At 49.8% G+C, this 22,622-nt stretch overlaps 1 protein-coding gene across 5 annotated transcripts in view; it reads left to right on the top strand.

The window, feature by feature from the left end:
- cabin1 (calcineurin binding protein 1) overlaps nt 1-20,477 on the top strand; it is a 50,803-nt gene extending 30,326 nt beyond the window's left edge. For all 5 annotated transcript variants that reach the window (XM_018731647.2, XM_018731646.2, XM_018731648.2 and 2 more), the window contains 8 exons: nt 8,317-8,480; nt 8,569-8,665; nt 8,823-9,359; nt 11,972-12,046; nt 16,224-16,437; nt 18,342-18,500; nt 18,644-18,852; nt 18,978-20,477. In XM_018731647.2, coding sequence (XP_018587163.2) covers nt 8,317-8,480; nt 8,569-8,665; nt 8,823-9,359; nt 11,972-12,046; nt 16,224-16,437; nt 18,342-18,500; nt 18,644-18,852; nt 18,978-19,121 — 1,599 coding nt within the window. In that variant the 3' untranslated portion in view covers nt 19,122-20,477. The remainder of the gene's footprint in view (nt 1-8,316; nt 8,481-8,568; nt 8,666-8,822; nt 9,360-11,971; nt 12,047-16,223; nt 16,438-18,341; nt 18,501-18,643; nt 18,853-18,977) is intronic.
- The last annotated feature ends 2,145 nt before the right edge of the window (nt 20,478-22,622 follow it).

Here is a 22,622-nt window from a genome sequence, read left to right as displayed (position 1 = left end):
CAACATGGCCGACATTGTCAGGGCTGAACCCGGGGTAGTGTGGGGTGGGGTGGTGTAGGAGGGGTGTGTAGTGGACGGAGCTGGTCTCCTTGCTCTCCCTCGCGACTGGGCTGGTGTGATGTGGCGCCCGTTCAGCCCCATGGACCATTTCTCTTTGCTGAGACTCTTCACGGTACATTGTTGTAAAACATGGTGAGGTCTTGTAATGGAGGAATGCATAATGTGTGCCTCTTAAGTAAAACAGAGCTGCAACACAAATGGGTTCAAGCCAAAAACGGCCCGGAGTCGGAGTGTTTGTTTCCTTCAGTCTTTCTTACTGCAGTGCTTTTCCCAATATGTGTGTGTGTGTGTGTTTTGCTGCTCTTTTGGCCTTGTCCGGGCAGGACACCTTGTCGGGTTTTCTTTGAAAGGTATGGATCATTTAATTTCTTGTTTTATTGTTCGGTTGGTGTCGTCTGTTGAGTTTTGGCGATTCAGATTTAGGTTGTTACTGGACCAGTGACTCTGAAGCTGCCTTCGCCACCGGAACTCAAGCTGTGTCTCGTATACGGAGCTCTGCTTTGCTTGCTGCTCCTGGCAATCGCTGTGTTTGGCCTGAGCTGAACTGGTGTCACTGTGTGGGTCTGTGGGAGAGCGGGGCTTAGACACAACCCCCTCCCCCAGGCAGGGGGATCTCCAGTCTGGCTGCGACCTGGGCAGGCTTCCCCTTCCTGGAGCTGCTCCGGGTTCGTGCATCACCCACCCTGCCGAGCCCAACTGTCACCCGCTCAGAATCCAGCACCGCGGGACCTTCTGGAAGGAAGCGGGAGTCGTGACGTGGGCGTGGCTGCAGAGCACCCAGACGTCCGAGACCATGAAGGCTAAGTGCAGTAACTGTGAACTTAGTCACAGTTTACCTCGTTTTCATTTTGAAATGTTAAAAATGTGAAAAATCTCACAGGGGCACACGTATTGAGATGAAGAAAATCCAAATTTATGTGTGCGCAGATTATTGTGGATACTTTTTGATTTACCCTCGTCATTTAAAATGGCTGTGTTGTCTTCGCGAACTCGTATTTGACGGTAAAAATTGACCGATTCATCCCATAAACATTTGCAGCATTTTTCATATTGTTATTGATCCCTGACCGTGAGAAACAGCAGACACAAACCGTAAACACTGTGCAAACTATGTTTAAGTGCTCTCTACTGCCATCTGTCAGCTTTGAGGGTGAATGCAAGTTACTCTTACAGACAGAAATTTTAGGAAACAGTTTAGTGAGCAAAATGTGGTTGGAATAAGTAAATGAACTGGAAAATGTAACTTCCAAAATACAGAACTTGACTGTTCATAACGCAAGGGGCCAGAGTACATTCATACACTGAATCCTTCACCAGTTGTGGGATGAAATGCATTGAAAAGCTGCCTGAATCACTGTAACAATTGGTACAGGAGCTTAATTTTTCTGAACTCATTTTTATGTTTTAATGATCTCCCCATTTTGGAGGCATCTGTTGGAGTTGTGTGTTGACGAAGGAGCGGTTTCACACCCTGGCCTCTTCATTCATTTGTGCTCAGGTTGCCATTTGTGTTTTGCCATGTCATTTTGCACAGTGAATGTGTAGCTGGAGGTGACTGTTGCCGACCCCCCCCCCCGCATCCTATATGGGTCAGGCTGTCCTACTTGTGTACATGGGTCAGTTGGGGCATTCGCACCGGACACGTTGGGTCTGACCCATATCGCGCTTCCCTGATGTGCATTGCTTAACATGAAGCTCAAACCTATTTGCATTTTTCTTGTAAATGCTGCTGTGAAACCAGTTTGTTAATCAGTTTGTTGTCAATGTAATGAACTCATTCTGTTTTTCTGTGAGTTTTACATTGCTGTGCAGGAAAGGGTTTGCTATGTAAATGTATATTTTTGGTTGCTCTAATACCCCTGAAGACCTCCTTTTTCAATCTTAATTCTCCAAATCCTGTGGTGTAACACCTGGGCTGTAATCTAATTGAGGTGTCATGTCCCTGATGTCTGTGAGCTCAGGTGGACCCTCGACTGGCCGTCACCTTCAGCTGTGGTGCAGGTGATCCAGGAAGCTGATTTCAGTTACATTGCATTTATTTTTTCATCTGATACTTTTCTCCAAAGTGACGTGCAACTTGGAGTAAACAAAAGTGCATCAACAACAGAGGAAGAGCTTTAGGCACAAACACAGGACTGTGGACACACAGTTTGTGTCTGGCACCACCGTGTTGCTGGTTCGCATTCTTCCAGTAGCTCCCATTGAAGTGACATTCAAACAGCAAGTACATGGATAATCATAGCAGATGGTGTTGGACTCATTTATGGAGCTGTCAGGAGATCAGAAGTGGCTCTCAAAGAGATGGATTCGAGACCCTTCTTCAATTTAGGAAGGATTCAGCAGTTCTGAGGGACATAGGAAGTTTGTTCTGTCACATCAGAACCAAAACTGAGAATTGGCAGAATTTAGAGTTTTGACCCTTGTTAGTGGAACCACAGCACAGCGCTCTTGCTTGGGTTCAAAGGCCACTTGTTCTGCTGCTTGTAGACTCATGGTCGAAGCTTCTTGCTGAGCAGTGTGACTGCGCTCAGTTCACCACACAGTAGCCGCGCACCTGGATTTTTTTTGCACCATTTTCATGCCATGTTGCATGTTAAGAGTTTCAAGGATGAATGTCTTTGTGTGTTTTCTGCTACAGATCCTGGCTTTGGCTTTGTCCAGGGGTTCAGCTCTGCATCAAGTTTGCATTGGGCTCTTTGTGTAGCACTGCAGTTTTTTTTTTTCACCCCCACTCACACTCACACGAGGCGGCTGTGTCCTGCTCCAAGAGGGGCTCAGCGGGTGTCTTTGTCAGGCTGACCTGGTCATCTACTCCTTCAGTGGTTCCTGCTGCTGAGAGAGCAGTTGGTGTGTAGTGGGAACAGCGGCACCCCGCCCACTGGAGACCACCGGGACCCATAGGGCCCCACGGGGGACCTTCACCTCACATTAATCTCAGGAACAGCGTCACTGACGTCCTGCTGACCCCTCAGTCTCCTCCGTGCTCATCGATCACAGGTTGATTGAGGGCTGTAGTGACTGTGTTCCTGGCCTCTCTTTCCCGCCTTGTAATGTTTGGGCCACTACCCTGCCTGGTCCCCCCGCCGGCGGGGGAAACCCTCCATTTGCACTAGTAGGATCCTTCTGTTTACTTATTTACTTAGTGTTACTGTGTGTCAGTGTGTGTGACAGTGAGACTGTGTGTGTGTGTGTGTGTGTGTGTGTGTGTGTGTGTGTGTGTAAATAAGACAATGTGTGTACACTGTAAGGCTGACAGTACATAAGACTGAAGGTACATGTTTGTGCTTATGTGTGAGCAGGAGACTGAGTGTTGTGCTCAGTGGGCTTGGCCAGACCTGGGGGGGTGGAGTCAACTCTGAGAGATCGAGTTTGTGCAGCGGGGGTGGGGTGTTCACATCTCGCTCGGGCTCACTCACACCGAGTGCCCTCCTCCCCCTCACGCTCTTCCTCAGCACAAACAGGAAGTGGAGGCAGCGAGGGGTGTGTGTGTGTGTGTGTGTGTGTGTGTGTGTGTGTGTGTGTGTGTGTGTGTGTGTAGACAGAGGAGATCAGAGAGAGGGAGGAGGAAATACAGGTTTTCCGTGCTGCAGCTTCTGTCTGCGGAAACAGCTTCATTTTTCTGCTATCCTGCAGATCTGGCCATACATACCCCTTCACCCACCCCCAATTATTCTCCTGCATTTGATTTGTAAACCCACCCACTGCCACCCTGGTCTGCGTGTGTGAGAGCACTGCTATGGGTGTGTGTCGGAGCTTGCAAGGGGGCTTCTCAGCCCCCTCCCCATTGGCTGGCTGCCGTGTAAGGGGGCTGGCACACGCCTGGTGGAGAGCGAGTGAGCGTGAGCGGACGAGCAAGGAGGAGCGGGGGGAGGGAAGCGGCCTGGTGGGGGTCAGGGGAGAGAGGAGCAGAAAGGCTGCGTGGGCGTTTTGTTTTGCGATGGCAGCCACCGAACAGGAGAGAATAGCTAGTCGGCCCGTCTGCCAGCGGAGCTCCGTGTCTCTCGGCTCTACCGCCCGCTAGTTCGCCTGCTCGCCCGCCTGCTCGCCCGCCTGCCCGCTCGCTTGCCCGCCTTCTCGCTCGCTCGCTTGCTCTCTGGGAGGTGGGGCTGGCGGGAAAACGATCTGGCACTCGCTGTGCGAGGAGCTCAGCGCTGGAGAGACGCTCTCCTTGGTGATGGTGAGTTTCCCTCTCTCTGTGGAAGTTGCAGTGGTTTGGCAGCACCCACCGCTGGCTGTACTTCACCTCGGTCCTGTTGGGGGGCGTGTCTCTGCTGCTCCGGCTGCGCCGGGAGTTGAGGACGGCGCCCTCCGGAGCCGCATGCCAAACTCCCACCTGGCTTTCCTCAAGCGCTCACGGCTCTGTGTCGTGGCCCTCGCTTTGAGGGTCGTGCGATGGGGGGCGCTGCGAAGCAGGTTCCTGGAGAGGATGGTATCTGGTCTGTGTCCAGAAAGAAGGATTCTGGATACTGGTCTGAGATGTGAACACCAAATGTGGGAGGGTCACAGTTCTTCCATTTGCTGCCAAACTCCCTTCGCCTCAAGGCTCCTGTAAAGTTCTTCTCGTTTCCTTTTTATTGCTTTTCTCCTACTGAGATGATGTTCACTTGTTTTGTTTTCACTTTTGTCCTGTTTCTGTTCAGCTCCAGTCTTTCTGTTCATGTCAGTTGCACTGTTTGGCCTGAAGGAGGCTCCAGCAGCACTGGAGCTCACAGCAGGTGAAGCCTCTCGAACCCGCAGTGACGGGAGGTGTGGTGCGAACCGCTGCCTGTGCACATGTTAAAATCGCTTGACAGATAGTAAAGAGTTGTAATGACAACCGCTGCACCTGCTGTGTTTGTGTATGATTTACAGTATGATTGGAAGTAGTGTAGTGTATATACGGAGATAGGGCACATATGTACCCGTCTGTTCATGTACACAAACGGTGTGTGTGGCACGCGCCATCCATACAGATCCCCACATCTCTTGTACGTGTCTCCCTGTCAACCTCTCTGCACAGTACTGCACGTGCACTGCCCTTCGCATTCTGTTGTTAACATTATTCCTATTGTTGTTGTTCTACGTGTGCCTGTAGTTCACGCAGGAGTGTAGTAAATTGCTGAGTCAACACAGCCATGTGTGTGCCATACAAAGGGTATGCTGGACTGTACAGTGCAGCTGTCCCGGGAGGCAGTGAGAACCTCATCCTGCAGGGTTTTGTTTGGAAGCAGTGTGTGTCCCACAGTGAGAGGAACTCCTGCTCACCCGGTTGCAGTGGTGGTGTTACACTCTGTGGCTCACTAGTCCTAGCTCACAGTAACACAAGTAACACAGCCCCAAAAACATCCTCATGCTCAGAGTGTACTGAGCCCTACCTAGAAGGTCCTGCTGCCACTCGGGCACATGACCCCCCACCCCAGCCATGTGCCACCTGGACTTCTGAAGGAGCATCAGAGGGGGGGATTCCCTGGGTGGTGTCACATTTTATTCATGACCGACCGACCAATAGACTCTCTGTCTCAGTCTCTCTCTCTGTCTCTCTCATCATGTTTGTGTGGCCAGAGGTAGAATGGAGTTTCGCTGTGAAGACGGTAGCCTTTCTATAAACTGATCCGAACCCCTGATAACGCAGAAAAACCCATAGACTCGCAGGTGGGAGCCACTGATGTGGACTGTGACCGACTGCAGCAATCTGCTGATCACTGTGAAGTTTTGTCTCCTTCGAACCCTAAGCAAACAAAGCTTAAGGTGTGGGGGTGTAGGGGAGGGGCTGCTAGGGAGACCAGAACCAAGAGAGTGCATTTCTCCCTCCTCTGGGCTGGGCCCCAGGGGTTGTCCATACCCTTTTCCCTGCCTGCTGCCATCAGATCGTGCACTTTTTGGTAATCGCTAATGTAACGGCTACCTCCTCATATGTCCTTACAGTCTCTGTTAAACTACATCGTCATCATCGTAATCATAACCCTGCAGGATGGCACACCTTAGACCCAGTACCAGTGAACGCACAGCTGCTGTTTATTTATTTTATTTCCTGTTGGAAGACATTAAATTGATCATGAAACGTTATGTGAAACCTTTGAAACAGGTTACATAAGAAATGTCTCATAATCATTGTAAGCTGCTTTGGAGAATAGCGACTGCTAAAGAAATGAAGGGACAGCTAGTAGTGTAGTGGTTAGAGCTGCTGCCTTTAGACCAAAACCCAGGTTTCAATCTCACCTCCAGCTGTAGTACTCTTGAGCAAGGTACTTAGCATAAATAGCTCCAGTAAAGTTACTCAGCTGTATAAATGGGTAAATAATTAAGTACAACATTGTAAAATGCTTTTCTCCAAAGCGAGAGCTAAATATGTAAATGATTGTCAATTAGGGTATACCTTTGACTGCTCTTTACTGCCATCGCTCAGCTTGGTGGGTAAACGTAGGTCACATTACTCCGCTGCAGAAATTTTAGAAAGAAGTTGTTTCCCCTCTCATGAGGTTTCAGTTTGTCCTAATTCATTACTGAAAATCAGCTTGGAAAGTGACTTTTCATTAAAAGAAGTCTTTATTCCCATTAATTTAAATGGGAAAAAATAAATGTGTTTCTGAGGCACAAATTGTTCACCGTAACTCCGTTTTTCACCAAACTGAGAAATTTCCTACCATATCTTTTAAACAGAGAAACCGAGTCCAGAGAATCAGAACTGCTCTGGACACCTGTGAGTTCAGGCTTTAGACCCACATGTTCAAAATCACTTGCAACACACAATTTTTTCTGTCTCCTTTCTCTCTTGTCATTCATTGTATTATTATTTTTTGTTTTGTTGTCTTCTTGGACAGCATAGTGGTGCAGTGGGTGCCTCATAGCTCCTGGGCTGTGGGTTCAAATCTGCCCATTTATCTGTGGAGTTTGTACATTCTCTCCTTGTTTTCCAGCTGAATTGGTGGCCTACGGTTATAAATTGATAGGTATGGCTTCCCTTAGCCTTTTCTCGTGTGAGCCAATAGCTCATTATGCAAATTTTATAATGCAGATTACATTTGCTTGTAAATTGGAATTCTTATAGAAGGTGCCTTTAAGTAATGATGTTCAGTTCAGTGCTGCTGTCATGCTGCTCTTGGTGGCCCTGCACGTGTGTGAAGCTCCATTCTCAACCTGTCCAGCATTGTGCTTCTAGTTGTGATTTGGTGTCTCCAGGCACCTTGACCCAATCACTATGTAGCAGCGCACCCCTCTCCCAGTTCCCAACAGGAAACGCTCTTCAGAGCTCTTAAAAAGAATAAACGCAAAAAATGGGTAAATGTGAAAAGTCGTCACTGGCAAAGTCCTGTAAATCTGCTTTATCTGAGGATCTACAATCGTAATCTGGGCAAAGCCGCCGTTCCAGGCAGCTTAGTGGCAGCCTAGGGGTGCCGTGATGCGAGGCTTCTTCTGCCGCCCTGCAGCCATCTCCGACTCAGTGTCCAGCCCTTGAACCTGTGTGTGTGTGTGTGTGTGTGTGTGCGCGCATGTGTGTTTTTCATACACACATGGATTGTACAGAGCGATACACAGTGCTTCCTTCCTACTTGATGCTGTTTCGCACACTGTGGGTGACCAACACTCACATAACCCAAAATCTGTTTACCTTGGTCACTTGCGAGTCGTTACACTACCGTGGGGAAAGAGCCTGAGTTGCTTTACTGTGGTATCCAGAGAGGACGGCAGAACTTGGCACGCTTCCATCAGGAAGAAAACAGGGTATAACACCTCAGCAGGATTTGCTTATAAATTTGTTTGTGAAATATTTCCGCTGTTTCCTGCCTGATCTGGATTCAGATAGTGGGACAGGGGGCATGGTGGTGGGGGGCAGGAAGGGGCCATCGTGGTCACACACTGACTGACTGCTCATTTGGGTTTGTTTCATCACACAGTTTGCTCCTGCAGGCACACACTCAGGAGAGCCGGCGCCACCTTTGGGCATGACATCACCTCTGTGCGTCTGTGTGTACACCTGTGAATCCTCTGTGTGTCTTTTGTTTTTTACATTTATTTGTTCTGACACTTTTCTCCATATCAATTCAAACATTCAGCTACTTTCACTGGTTTACTCCTTTATATAGCAAGGTTGTGCTGTTACCATGTTTTTGCTCGTTTCTCTCACGTTGTGTGTGAAATGGCGATGGGAGCTCGGAGGTGGGAGGTCAGTCACAGGCCGGTTCCTGTGAGTGTGAGTCCCACCAAGGGACGACATCCTCATTGTTGCTCTCACGTTTTTTGTTTTCTTGTCGTTTTGCTTTGCGGTGTGTGGTGCAGGGAGTCTGGCGCATCCCGGTGGACGAAATTGATCGACCCGGCAGCTTCGCGTCTCATATGAACCGCTCCATAGTGCTGCTGCTGGAGGTTCTCTCTGTGCTGCAGGACCGGGACACCCTGCTCAAGGTCTCCTTCATGCTCCAGAGGACCCCGGAGCAGGGAAAGTAAGCAGGGCATCGAACGGCACAACTCCACACTTTTGGAAGTAACGCGTGAAATCCTGTCTCTGACACTCGCTCTCTGTCTTTAAAGGAAGTATCTGCGGGATGTGGACCGACAGGTTCTGGCCAAGAGAGCATTTTTCTTAACTGTAAAAGTGCTGGAGGATAATCTGAACAAACTCACTGGGGTGAGGAGTTACCACACACACACACACACACACACACACACACACACACACCAGATGACAGTCCTGTGGCTGAATAAGGCTTCTTGTCATCCACTGTTTGATTGTTTTCTCTCTCTCTATCTCTATCTCCCCCCCCCTTCAACACGTGAACTTAAAGGTGCTGGACTTGCCCCTCAGCACCCCGGCGCCCCCCCTGGGGGACATGACCACTACGGACAGTGCCCCCCGGTCTGGTGCAGAGGACCCAAAGTGTGCTCTGACCAGGAAACCCGGACCCCCGGAGACCCCTCAGGGCCGTACCTCACCGCAGGCCGTGGACATGGCTGAGCGGAAGGAAGAGCCCATGGAGTTGGAGGGGTATCAGTGGGGGGCCGCCGTCCAGCCTTTAGAGCTGCCTGCGGGGCCCCCCAGCTCAGAGAAGACTGCCGAACTCTCCCTGGAGGAGCTCAGTATCAGCTCCCGACAGCAGCTCCAAGCTCCAGGGGTCAAACGGCAGCCCCTACCCAGTCCCCCTGAGGCCCCGTCAGCCCCCGTGAGACCCAGCCGTAAGCGCAAGCTCCTGGAGGATGTGGAGTCCGGCAAGACGCTGCTGCTGGATGCCTACAAGGTGTGGCAGCAGGGCCAGAAGGTGATGACCTACGACCTGGGCCGCATCGAGAAGATCATGTCGGAGACCTACATGCTCATCAAGCAGGTAACGTGAGTGCATGTTGGAGGGTGGGGTGGTTCCCCGTCGGCTGGGGGAATTCCTCACCTTTTGGTGGTGTTAGAAGGTGCAGGTTGCGAGCGGTCCTTGCAGGCTAGGAAAGCACCGCACTGAGGCCCCTGTAGGGTGGGGTGGAAAACCTGTCATTCTGTAGACATGCAGCCACATGAAAGTGAGTGTGTGTGTGTGTGTGTGTGTGTGTGTGTGTGTGTGTGTGTGTGTCTGTGTGTCTGTGTGTGTGTGTGCGCCCGCATGTGCGTCACCTGAGGAGATGCTTGTCGGTACTTCCTATGTCTGGGATCGATCTGGTCTCCTCGTGCCCCTGTGAATTCTGGGACTGATGTGCATTTTTAAACAACTCCTGCTGTCACATCTAGTGACTCTTTCCTGTGGCTCTCAGCTTCAGTTATACTTTGCGTCACATTATAACTATATTTCTCTGTGTGCAACGTTTTAAACTGGAAAACAGACAAGAAGGAAACTGCTGTTAAAGTACGTGGTTTGACGTAACACTCGGTGTCGCACTCAGCAGTCATCTGACGTAGGAAGACGAGATACAAGTTTGCTTGTTGATTATATCTCTTTATTTCTTTATCAACAGCCTCGTGAATATATGTATACAGTAATGGATGTGTCTATATACATATGTAACACATACCCTGTTGCCAGTGGGACATATAAAGGGTCCAGTGAGAAATGTGACCCTCCCTTTAAATGCTCTACACCTGTGTGGTTTGTCGGCACCTCCCACGCTCAGGTGAGCGAGGTATGAATCGAGTTTGTGAACACATGTCCATTGTTCTCTGCATCACAGCTGACTGACTGCAAACTATTGTAAACCTTTACGCATACACTAGTACTGATGTTCCACAAGACAGGATGGAAGTGCTTTAAAATGCAGCAGCTTCTCAACGTAGAGAAGTTATAGAGATGTCCCTCAGTTTATTTGCTAGTCAGCTTCTGTAAAAATGTGAGCTGGAGGTTAAAAAAGTGCTCTTTAAAACTTATTTGGGCTGAATTAAAATTTAAAATGACAAATAAAAATGTGTTGCCTCCACAAACTCCTTTTGGTTCAGATTGTTACATTTGCGTTACATTTATTCATTCAGCAGATGCTTTTTTCCAAAGTGACATACATGTCATAGAAAAGACAATGTGTTCTTTACATTAGCAGGAAGAGAGACAGTTACAGACGTGTGATTCTGAAGTAGTTTCTTTCCGCCATATGAACCAATGTTCATCACAATCACAATGTTCTGAGTAGATCCGTAAAACTCGGAATATCAACGATTCCTGATCACCTTCCTACAAATTTTTTACTTATTATTTATTTTTTTGGAGATGCAAACATTTGCGTATGTTAAAGAGTAGCTGTGTAAAGTCTTGTCCGGGCATGATCTCGAAGTTATGGTGCATGAGCATTTACACCTTACATGAACTTAAGAGATGATGGGTGAAGTGAGTCTGGAAAAGGTGAGTTTTCAGACCCTTTTTAAATATGGACAGAGATTGAGCAGTTCTGAGTGAGAGGGGAAGGTCGTTCCACCACAATAGAGCCAGAACCGAAAACCTCTTTGCGTTACCTTCCGTGCGTAGGACCACCAAGCGGGCAGGTGTGGAGGGGCATCTCAGTCTGGTGGTGGTGTAGCAGTTGATCAAGTCCATCTGGGAGCAGTTCTATTGATGCATTTGTAGGCCATAACCAGGGTCTTAATTAAATTTGATCCGAGCAGCTTTGTTGATTCTTGACTAATTCATATTATAAACATGTGCAAGTGCAACATTTCTCATCGAGTTATCAATCAATGATGCTCAGAAACAGCAGACAGGAGCTGTAAACACTGCAAGGGAGTTGAATTAAGGCGGTTTCCCACCCCTGTTCTGTTTGGGGTCCTGTCAGCTTTCGGCAAAAACAGAAATCTATGTAAATGTACGCGTAAACGATACTGTAATTGATCATCAATGCAACGTGATAATGACCAAAAAAAAGGTAATACATTGTTTATACATAGCAAATGTTTCTGTTGTGTTCTGAGCTGCACCCTGTAAGACATGTGCTCAGTCACCATGTCAGCAGGGTTCCGTTTCCTTGCTGCTCTGCGGTCTGTGCTTCCGGGCTCACGGCTGTAGCCCATTAAGGGCGAGATGCTCATGGTGTTGATTCCACACAGGTATCTTCATTGCTGTGTCGGAGCTTCGTATCGTGACTGATCGTGCTGGATGGCACCCCCTTGGGGCCACCACAGCACGCAGCCTCTCTAGTGAACTGCAGCACTGAGGGGGTCGCTGGGCTCCTTGCGCACTCTGTAGCACCCATGTGGGGGTCTGCATGCCGAGGGGCCCCTCAGCTCAGGAGAGGAGAGCGGTTTGGCGACACGTCTGCGTTTCCTCTCAACTTTCACGTGAGGTGCGGTGCGAGCACTCGAGCGCCACGGTAACCGGCGCCAGAAAGCCGCCCACTGCGAACTCGGCGGCCCTGCGAGGAGCACTGTTGCACTGCATTTGGCTGCATGTGGCGCAGTGTTGTGACACTGTAGTCTCCCTAGTACAGGAATGTTTACAAAGGAGTTCCTGTCTAACTCGTGTCTCCCCCACGGCAGGTGGACGAGGAGGCTGCCCTGGACCAGGCCGTCAAGTTCTGCCAGATCCAGATGGCCACATCTGCACAGAGACAGGTAGGCAAACCTTAGCCACCAGGGGGAGCCGCTGCCACTGCGGCAATGGTGTACGGTGGCGACTGGCAGTGTGTTACTAGAGAAGCGACCACAGACACCAGAAGGGAGGGTAACAAGGAGCATTACTGGCTGTGGAAAAACAAACCATGAGGATAAATGTGGTGAGTGGCAAGGTAGACTGAGTAGCTGTGGGTCAGAGGTCGAGGGATGACGGGCGGAAACACTGATGACTACCATGATGAGCATGATGTATCACTATTATTGTTAGTAGTGTATTGTTAGTACTGTACTCTCTCTCTATTCATTCAGTCATTCATTCGTACGACTTTTTTGGGACATACACTTTTAGGGTTATACACTAAGCTACTAACACTGATTTACCCATTTATACTCGGGCTAGTTTTTACTGTATCAGCTCAGGGTACGTACCTTGATGAGGTGTACAACAGCAGGAAGCAGGATTCAAACCTGTGTCCTTTGAGTAGAATTGACATATTTACATTAATTCATTTTGCAGGCTTTTCTCCAAAGCAATGTACAACTCAGAGTAAATAACAGACCTTAAGACTAAAAGTGTCGCCACAGTAACGATTGTGGTACAGGAAGTCCTCTGTTTGCCTCCCTCCCTCTCCTGGGCTTCATGTGGAAGGGACAGTTTGCATGGCACTGGAGACAGACGTAAATAACAGACCTCCAGGTACTGTCCCTACAGCGCCCAGGTGGTCTGGCAATGAGGAAGGCATCTCATTTGCATCCGGAGGAGGGGGATGTTGTACACGTACCTGCACATGGCAGGATGGCCTGCTGTAACCTGTAAGGTGTCTGTGTGAAGCCCATGAATGAGGACAGGTGAGGAGGCGTCCCTCCGATGTGGACCCCGCGGCTGCTGCTGCTGCTGCTGCTGGAGAACCCCTCCCCCGTGCAAAGCTGAATCTGCACTCCTCCCCTGGGGTTCAAAATAAGCTCGTTTGCGGTGAGGAAGTCCCCAATGGGATGCTTTGCTGTCGCTGGGACTTTTCCGCTGTGTGTGCAGCGCGCTGCATCACATACTTCCTGCCTCTGAGGACAGGAGTGCATTTCTTGTCATGCTCTCCCGCTCAGCTAGTGGTCCATTCGCATGTCCCTGAGGCTTCAGATCGCCAAGGTCTTCAGCTCCGCCCACACAGTGACCTGTGGTGCGATACAGCTATCATTGTTCATCACTGCACTCTGCAGCATGTAGGACTTCAGTGTGTGCGTTGTGTACATGCGAGTATATGTAGTTCTGTGAGGGGACAGCTGGTTGTGTAGTGGTTGGACCCAAAGGTCACAGGTTTGAATAACACCTCGAGCTGTCGTACCCTTGAGCAAGGTACTTACCCTAAGTTGCTTCAGTAAAACTACACAGTTGTATAAATCGTTAAACAACTAACTTGCTTTGGAGAAAAACGTCAGCTAAATGATTGTGTGTTTGCGTGTGTGTGTGTGCACTCGTTTGCAAGGAGGACCTGCTCTTTCAAGATGCTGAGACTTGGCGGTTTCCCGCATCCCGTCAGCACAGCAGCGAGAGCCATGAGATGTGAAAGTGCTGCTGTGCAGGAAGCTTCAGATGCAGGAGGGCGACGGAGCTCCGTGTTGCGTGAACACGCCTCTCTTAACGTGTTATTTGTGTGGGACACCAGTTACTGTACTGGTTGGAGCCATTAATGCCGTTACATTACACTCAGAGATCGCAGGTTCCAGTCCCACCTGCTGCTTCAGTACCCTTGTTCGAGGTACTTACCCTGCACTGATGCAGTAAAAAATACCATGCTGTACAAATAGGTAAATCACTGTAAGAAGCTCAGTGATCTTAGTAAATTTAATTTTATAGCATCTTTAAAAGTGGCTTCTCAGCTTGCTCTGCAGAAAGAAGGATATTGTGCAGTAATAATGCACAGGTTTACAAATGACAAGAAAACAAATGTAAAGTGTGCAAAACTTCTAAGTGACCTTGCAGAAAAGTGTCGGATACATTTATTACAGTTTGTAAAGGTGGATACATTAATATTATTGATATGAGTGCAGATAGCACAGAAACAGGGCACATTGCAAATGTGGTGCTCTGGCCGCTGCACCACCAGTGGCTGCTTTGGGGTATTGCAGGAATTGCTTCATTGTATCGATGCTTTTGGGACTCGTGTGATGATGAAGTCAGCACGGTGGCCTCTCGGTGGCGCTGTAGTCAGCAGGACCTGGTGGAACTGGTGGTGTTCTTCATGTTCATTTCTGCAGGTGGAAACTCCTACAGCTCTGCTCCACAGTTTTATATATATACACGCACGCACGCACGCACGCCTGCCCTGTAGCGCGGTGTGCATTTCGCACGCATCTTGTGTGAAATGCAGGAGGTTTGAACCTGGCTGAAACGACACCTGTGAACACACATCTCCCGCTTTGGCTCATAGCTTTAAATGTGCAGCTGTACCTCATCCTCCGGCCTCTTGTGTGTGATGCCGTGTGGTTTTTCCGGGGTTCATCCGGCTGTGTTTAATAGTTGGGGGTTGCCATAGTGATGAGGAGATGAGGCATTGTGCACGGAGCAGTTGCTGTTTATGCGTGTGTGTTTGAACACATACAGCCATGCCTTCTTTCCTACTGCACATCTCGGAGCACAGTTGCAGTCGCAATGAGTCAGGGACTAGGGGGCTCACATGCGCACCTCACCAGGATGCTCCCTGTGTGGCATAGTGGTTAAGGAACCACACGTGTGTTTCAGCCTCTGTGTGTCTGCGAACTCACTGCATGATGGAGATGTGAACCACACGCGCACAGACACATCAATAATGCAGTGATGTAACACGTCAGCAATGCCCTGCCGGGGGCGCCGGGCTGCTCTGCTCTGTGTCCTGTCAAATCAACAAGCTTTAAGAGGTGTCTCCCACAGTCTCTCTCTCTCGCTCTCTCTCACGCAGACACGTGCGCACACACGCGCGCACACACAAAGCTATGGTGCTGCTGGAAGTGGGCGGTTTCTTCTGCCGCTTTCCAACTTGGCTCCGCCCATGAGGAACTTTCATTGGCCCTGGTTATGCAGGGGCGGGTCCTGTGCAGCATTACCGTAATAAACACTGTATTGCTCAGAGTGGCAGCCATGTTTACATGATTATAACTGTATTTAATAATAACCTGGGGAACGATGATCTTTGCTGTGCGATTGCAGCAGTTCTGGAGGAATCGACGGTTCAATAGGGCAGCGTGCGGAGAGCTGGCATCATGTGGATCAAAGGCCCACTTCACACACCTTAGTGCTGGTTCTGATCACAGCACTTCATTACAGCCCCCCTCCCATATCACTGTAACACGTACATTTATTTGTTTATCTGACACTTTCCTTGAAAGCACATTTATAAAGCAAGGTTATTTTTACTATATTGGCTCAGGGTATGTACCTTACCCAGATGTACTACAGCAGGAGGTGAGATTCGAACCGAGGACCTTTGAGTGCAGGGCAGAAGCTCTAACACCCGCTGTTCAAACTGAGAGTTGCGTAAAGAAGTGACGTACCATGTGTGGGCCGTGTCTGTGTCATGTTGGCGGTGCGAAGCCCACTGATGGCACCACTCAGTCACCAGTTTGCATCTCGATCTGTGCGTCGGTTTTGTAACGGCATTTTCAACACGATGCTCTTTCCGGCACAACACGGCGGACATTACCTAACGCAACAGGATGGAATCCGCTCACCGGCGCTCCTTTTTGGGACTCTTTGTGTTACCATAAGCCATTGGCTGCTGCTGCCTCCCCCCGTTGCCATGGCAGCAGCAACAGCCGCTGCAGCAGCTCCAGGATCGAGCGTCCTCCTGCCACAGGTTGTTTGTACGGCTCTCGTGTTTATGAGTGGTCCTCCAAAAACGGAGGAGGGGGCAGTGTGGCGGCGGCGGGGCCGAGGCGGGGGCGGAGAGTGGGTGGAGGAGCACCGACGGCTGAGCACTCCTCGGCTGCGCTCAGGAACTCGGCGCCACAACCTCCGTCCACGGATCCGGGTGAGACGCTCCGCTCAGCTGCTGGGGCTTTCGCTGGACCCTGTTCTGGAAGGCTCCAGGTTCAGCCAGGCTGGGGTTCTGCTACTTTGTACTTCTTTGTTTACCTGTGCGGTGCGATTGATGGCTTGTGTCCTGTGCTTTCTGTGCGCTGCTGCTCATTGTGTCTCCGCCCCCAGGCCAGCCTTGACACGCCCACCACACCCAAATCCTCCAAAGAGCATCGAGACATCTTCAATGCAGCACTTCCTGCGCCGGCCCCACCCCCGCAGGAGAGTGTGGTAAAGGCGAGCCCTGCCCCTCAGGGCCTCCCCACAGGGCCCCTGGACCAATCGCAGCAGAGAAAGCCGCAGGGTCACCACCCGGCAGCCATGGCCTTCCTGTCCCAGTCAGGTGAGTGGCAGTGTCAGCAAATCTGTGTCCACGGAGGGGCTTGCAGAAGGGCCTGGGTCACGGGTTCGACATCCCTAATGAAGTCAGACAGTACGGTTTGACCGAAAGGTCTGCAGACGCCAACTGTTATTATTGTCATCTTATTATAATATATTTTTATTATAGGATCTGACTACTGTCCCACTGCCAGCATCAATAAGCCAAGCACAAAGTAAGGGGAGTCTATGATGGCTCAGCTCTGTGTGTGTGTTTTATATAGTTATGGGAGGGGGAGATACAAACTGACACCTTTTGTATGTTAATTGTTCAAATGCAAATAAACTGCAGGGTCTGAATACAAACAGAATGATGAAAAAAACTTTTGGTTTATTGATTTTAAAAAGTGTAACTGGTTCTCCTTGTTGAAGGTGTCTTAGACCATCACGACACACACTGTTTACATTTACATTTATTCATTTAGCAGATGCTTTTGTCCAAAGAGATGTACATCTCAGCAAAAGTACAATTTATGCACAAAGTGATCACAGTAGGGTAAGTATCTTATTCAGACATAGTATAGCAGGAGGTTAGACTTGGATCTCAGTTCTTGCACTGCAAGGGGACAGCTCTAACTACCTGGTACCCCTATGTGATTTTGTGTGTGTGTGTGTGTGTGTGTGTGTGTGTGTACACATGTGGTTTATGAGTGTTACTACACACACACACACACACACACATACATGCGCACACACAAGGTAACATGGAAGCTCGAGTGCATCTCAGTGCTCAATGCAGTAATCTACATGTGATTGTTGCCCTGGCAACCAGGCCTGAGGCGAGGGAGAGCCTGTGTGTGTGTGTGTCTCTTTCTGTCTGTCTGTCAACATAGTGAGATTTGGAGATGTACTGAGTTGCTGTCGGACACATTAGCCGAGGGTCTTCCCTCTAGACATTGCTGTCCCAGCAGCCCTCAAAGAGCTCTGTTCACCACTCACTGCATTAGTGCAGAAGACCAGTTGGGTTCAACCACTCCTTCTTTGTTGGCACAGAAGGTGGCGCTACTGAGTCTTAATTTAGACCTGCTGTTTTTACCTGGAAGGGGCGTGGTGGTGCAGTGGGTTGGACCAGGTCCTGCTCTCCATTGGGTCTGAGGTTCGAGTCCCGCTGGGGGTGCCTTGCGATGGACTGGCGTCCCGTCCTGGGTGTGTCCCCCTCCCCTTCCAGCCCTATGCCCTGCGTTGCTGGGTTAGGCTCCGGCTCCCTGCGACCCCGTATGGGTCAAGTGGTAGAGAGAGAGAGAGAGAGAGAGAGAGAGAGAGAGAGAGAGAGAGAGAGAGAGAGAGAGAGAGAGAGAGAGACGGTCCTTCTGCACACACTGTTGGAAAGCAGCTCAAAACTTGTTTTTAAGCGTGTCTCCAAAACTAAGTGCTGCAGCGCTCAGTCTTATTGTACCTTGTAGAGAAAGTTCAGCGGAGGTGTCACTTAAACAGCTTCCTGGAAATACATCCCAAATTTTTTTTTTTGTTTGTTTTTTGCTCTGTGAACAGAAGTGTTTGTCTCCACCTTGTGGCTGTAAGTACAACAGGTGATGTGTCACAATGGTTTTTCGCATATTAAGGAATATTTCATTATTTAAGAGAACAAAATTTACAGATTCTTTTTGTAGCCAATGAGATGCACCTATACAGTAGAGCACAGTATGGTACAGCAGGGTATTGTATGTGTTCATAAAGCTGCTTGATTCTCCTCAAGCGATTGAAGGTGCAGTGGGTGGGGCACAAGTCCAGTCCCTCGACCGCAGCGCCACCAGCGGTTAGCCTTTATACACAAGGGTCATTAGAGGTGAACCATGGTCCTCGGTGGGGTGAGGCACAGCACGGTCACTGACCTGTGTAGCGATACTCACGGTGCTGTCGGCCCTGCAGATGAGCGCGAGGAGCTGCTCGAGGGACTGGCCTACAGGCAGCAGGAGACACGGCTCTGCCAGCAGATGAAGATGGCAACCATGTCGCCGGGACAGGAGGCGCCAGACTGGCTGAGCGAGGAAACGGCCACATGCAGCGCCCCCCAGCCCCTGGGGACAGGTGTGTGTCCATGTGTCTCCGTCAGCGGCGATGTCCTTCTTAACAGCAGTTTCCACCAGTGCCAGTGTCCTCCCACCACCATATAACACACACTCTCTCTCCCTCTCTCTCTCTCTCTCTCTCTCTCTCTCGCTCTCTCAAAGGCTCGGCCCTGAGCCCATCCCCCGACGCCACCAGCTCCAAGCAGTCAGACTCGAGCCGCATCCGCTCACGGATCCCTCCCAACATGCCAAAGCTCTTCATCCCGTCGGCTGTGGCCAAGTTCCCACCGGAGATCACGGTGACGCCCCCCACGCCCACACTGCTCTCGCCCAAGGGCAGCATCTCTGAGGAGACCAAGCAGAAGCTGAAGGTGGGAGCTCCTCTCTCCGTATCTGTCTCTCTCTTTCTCACTCTTTCTCTCTCTCGTGCTCCTCTGTGGTGTCCTCCCGTTGCCTGCGTTGCTTGAGTGACCGCTGCTCCGCCCCCTCCCTGCAGAACGTCATCCTGTCCTCCCAGTCAGCCGCCAACGTCAAGAAGGAGACCCTGTGTCAGCCGGCGCTCGAAGTGCAAGAGACATCCAGCCAGGAGTCGTCAGTGGAGAGCGACACGGATGAGGAGGAGGACTACATGGACATCTGACCCCCGACCCCTTCCCCCTGACCCCTGCTGGACGCCGTGCAGAGTGTGGACAGACTGCAGTCCCTCCCACTTGTGCTTCGTCCCACGGCGCATCTCAGCACGGCCATGCCAGCCATGTCCCATTCTGCGGTCACGTCGCCGATCCACCTCCTACCGACCGTGTTCAAGCGCCGTTCGCGTCCTGTTGAGCTCAAGGGCTCGTCCGTCGGGTGTCCGAGGGCCATCCTGTCCATCCAGCAAAGTGCCGCTTACTGTCAGGGTGGTTGAGCAGACGATCCGCGCCGTCTGCACGTCCACCTTCCGACTGCAAACGGGTCTCCTGAGGACTTGCGCCTGGAGAAAGGGAACCGTGAACATGTCCTATGCAGCTGATGTGTACCCTGCGATGCAAGTTCTGCGCTCTTCCCCTCGGACTCTGGGGGGCTCACATCCACCTGCTGACGCCCCCGCTGCGTGCTCCCTCGGGAGTCCCGGCGGCGCACAGCGGTTCCTGTGGTTCCTGAGTCCCGTGAGGCACCTCGACCAGCGGGTTCACACACCCTGAAGATACTGTTGGGCTCAGATTTGTCCTCTACCGGTTTGTAAAGGTTCATCGTATGTCCGCTCTCTCTTGTCGACCGTGATGGGGGGGGAGTGGGGGGGCAGAACATGCCTTGGCACCAGCATCCTCGCACAACCCTTCAGGGAGGCGTCGGGGGGCCGTCTACTCATCCTGTGGGCTTTGTACATATCTCACACGCATGTAACACGTGGATCCCGCGTTCGTGTCGTGTCTGCATGACTCCCGCTCTGCCTGGCCTCGCATTCCCCCTGGGAGCCACAAAGGGACGCCTTCACTTCAATCCCCCCAGGGATCACTTTGGGAGTGTATATTTAAAAAGATATATATTTGACAGCTCTAATACTAAACAATCAGCTGAAGACGAACGAATGTTTTTCTACAGATTGTTTTCTATATGAAGATGGTAATTTGCAGTATTTTTCTGGACTGAACTGTGAGAGCAGCATTTTTAAAAGCTAAACAGAAATCTTTGTAAATATTTGTAAGGGGCATCAGCCGCAGCCACGTCTTGCTAAATGACCTGTAAATGTATGTTTGTATTTTCTGGTGCGAGATGCTGACGTTTTTTTTTTTTTTTTTTAACCCTTCTGCACTGTTCATGGGAGTGTATCCTGGCTGCTGTCTGGTCCTGGGTTCGAGGTTTATGTCAATTTCACTTTGTATTTGCGTTAAGAAGAGCATTGCGGCGCTCAGACACAAGGGGACGACACTCTTCTCTTCTCTTACTATTGACTTGCTGCATTATGACCAAAAATACACTTGATTACCACACCTGTGCCTGGTCTCCATTGTTCATTTCACACCGACGTGGATCATCATCGTTTCCTACAAACTACATTAATCTCAGAGGAAACTGACTCCAGCTCCAGGGGTGGAGCTGTGGACCTGCATTGTGACCACCTGGTGGCGCTGTGTTGTGCCTCATTAACAAGCAGGAACTTCTTAGAAACAAGTTTGTCGTTTGACATTTATTCATTAATCAGAGTCATTTTTCTCCAAAGTGACGTACATCTCTGAGAAAATACAAAGAGTTCATTACATCAAACAGAAAGAGACTTGGGTGCGCACACACACGTGATTCTTGAGTACAGTCCATTTGTCACATACCATGGTATGAACCAGTGTACACTGCATGAGTAGCTGCATATGGGCTTTCAATTATTAAACAAATTGTTAACATTATAAAACAAACACGTGCATGTTTATTGAGCTCTTAAGAGATCGAGGGAGAAGTGCGTCAGAAATAGATGAGTTCTGAGACCCTTCTTAAATGCAGAGAGAGAAAGAGAGAGTCAGCAGTTCTGAGCGAAAGGGGGACGTCATTCCACCACGCTGGAGCCAGAACCGCAAACCTTCGTGCTTTGGATTTGGACCTGTTGTGCGTGGGACCACCAAGCGGGTAGAGCTGGAGGAGTGTAGCAGTCTGGTTGGGGTGTAGTGACTCATCGGGTCTCGTAGATATCGCGGAGGAGATCTACTGATGGTTTTATAGGCTGTAGCCAGAGTGCTGAATATGATCTAACTTGTGCAGCAGTGTTCTGTATCAACTGGAGAGGTGTGATGGCTGAGGTCAGAAGACCAGACAGGAGAGATTTGCAATAGTCCAGGTGGGATATCACCATGGTCTGGACCAGGAGTTGTGTACAGTTTTTTTGTGAAATGGAGTAGATTCTGTGGATGTTATCAAGTCAATTGTTACTCCCAGGCTCTTAGGCAACGAGGAAGGGGAACTGAGCGAATTGTCCAGGTTGACAGAGTTCTCGACAGGGGGTTAGGGTAGAAAGGAACAAGGTAAAAGTGTGGTGAAGTGAGCGAATGTCCGCTCTGCAACAGGCCCCTCGTGCATGCACGAACACACACACACCAAGGATGTTGCTCATCCCTCTCAGCTTCTTTTAACCACTAAGAAGAGTTTCAGACCAAACAGCTCCTCGACTAACAAAAGGCACCACAGCAGGAAGTGCAGAACTCCCATGATTCCGGGTCAAAAGTATTCTGCCCCCTTTTGTCATCTGTTGTCAACAAACACTTGTCCAACGGAGGGTCCCTGTTGTCCAGAGTCCATCCCCAAACAAGTGTTGGGTGTAAGACAGTCTCTCTCTCTCTCTCTCTCACACACACACACCTAGAGTGAAATGGAAGTTGTCCCTCTTTCCAGTGAGTCATTTTACCTACGTGGACCTCAGCCTGTCCTGACAGTGGACAGGTATCAGCTCCCATGTGACACATCACATTTCACTTACTTCTTACCTGAGCTCATGGGTGGTGTGAAAGGACATGGGTTCAATGCCCCCTCAGTCTGTCTGGAGCTTGCATGTTCTCCCCGTGTCTGTGTGGGTTTTCTCCCACAGTCCAAAGACATGCTCTTCAGGTTCCCCCATAGTGTGTGTTCATGTCCTCATTCTTGAAAAACTGGAGGCGGCAGGTAGTGCAGTGCTTAGAGCTGATGCCTTTGGACTCACAGGTAGTAGCTTTAAATCCTACCCTTAACCCAGGGACTTACACTGAACTGACACAGTAAAAATGACCCTGTTGTCTAAATGGGTAAATCAGTGTAAGTAATTTAATTTTGTATGTCACTGTGAGCAAACATACAACGAGATGCTTTTATCCACAGTGACTCGCATCTCATAGAAAATACAATGTGTTCATTACATTAGCAGGAGAGACATAGATGCAGACGTGTGATTCTTAAGTAACGTTTTCTTTCCACCCTATGAAAGAATGTTCATCACACGAGTGGCTACATCAAACTATCAGAATATCGACAATTCCTGATCACCTTCCTAGTATTTTTATATAAACATTTACATTACAGGAGTAGCTGCATGAAGAGGTGGAAGAGTGTAGCAGTTGATCAAGTCCTGTAAATAGCTGGGATCAGTTCTATTGATGCATTTGTAGACAACCAGGTTCTTAAATTTGATCCGGGCAGCTAT

Source organism: Scleropages formosus, chromosome 17, assembly GCF_900964775.1.
Source record: "Scleropages formosus chromosome 17, fSclFor1.1, whole genome shotgun sequence".
NCBI lineage: Eukaryota > Metazoa > Chordata > Actinopteri > Osteoglossiformes > Osteoglossidae > Scleropages > Scleropages formosus.
The sequence above is the reverse complement of the archived record's forward strand: the minus strand, read 5'-3'. Positions and strand labels throughout refer to the sequence as shown.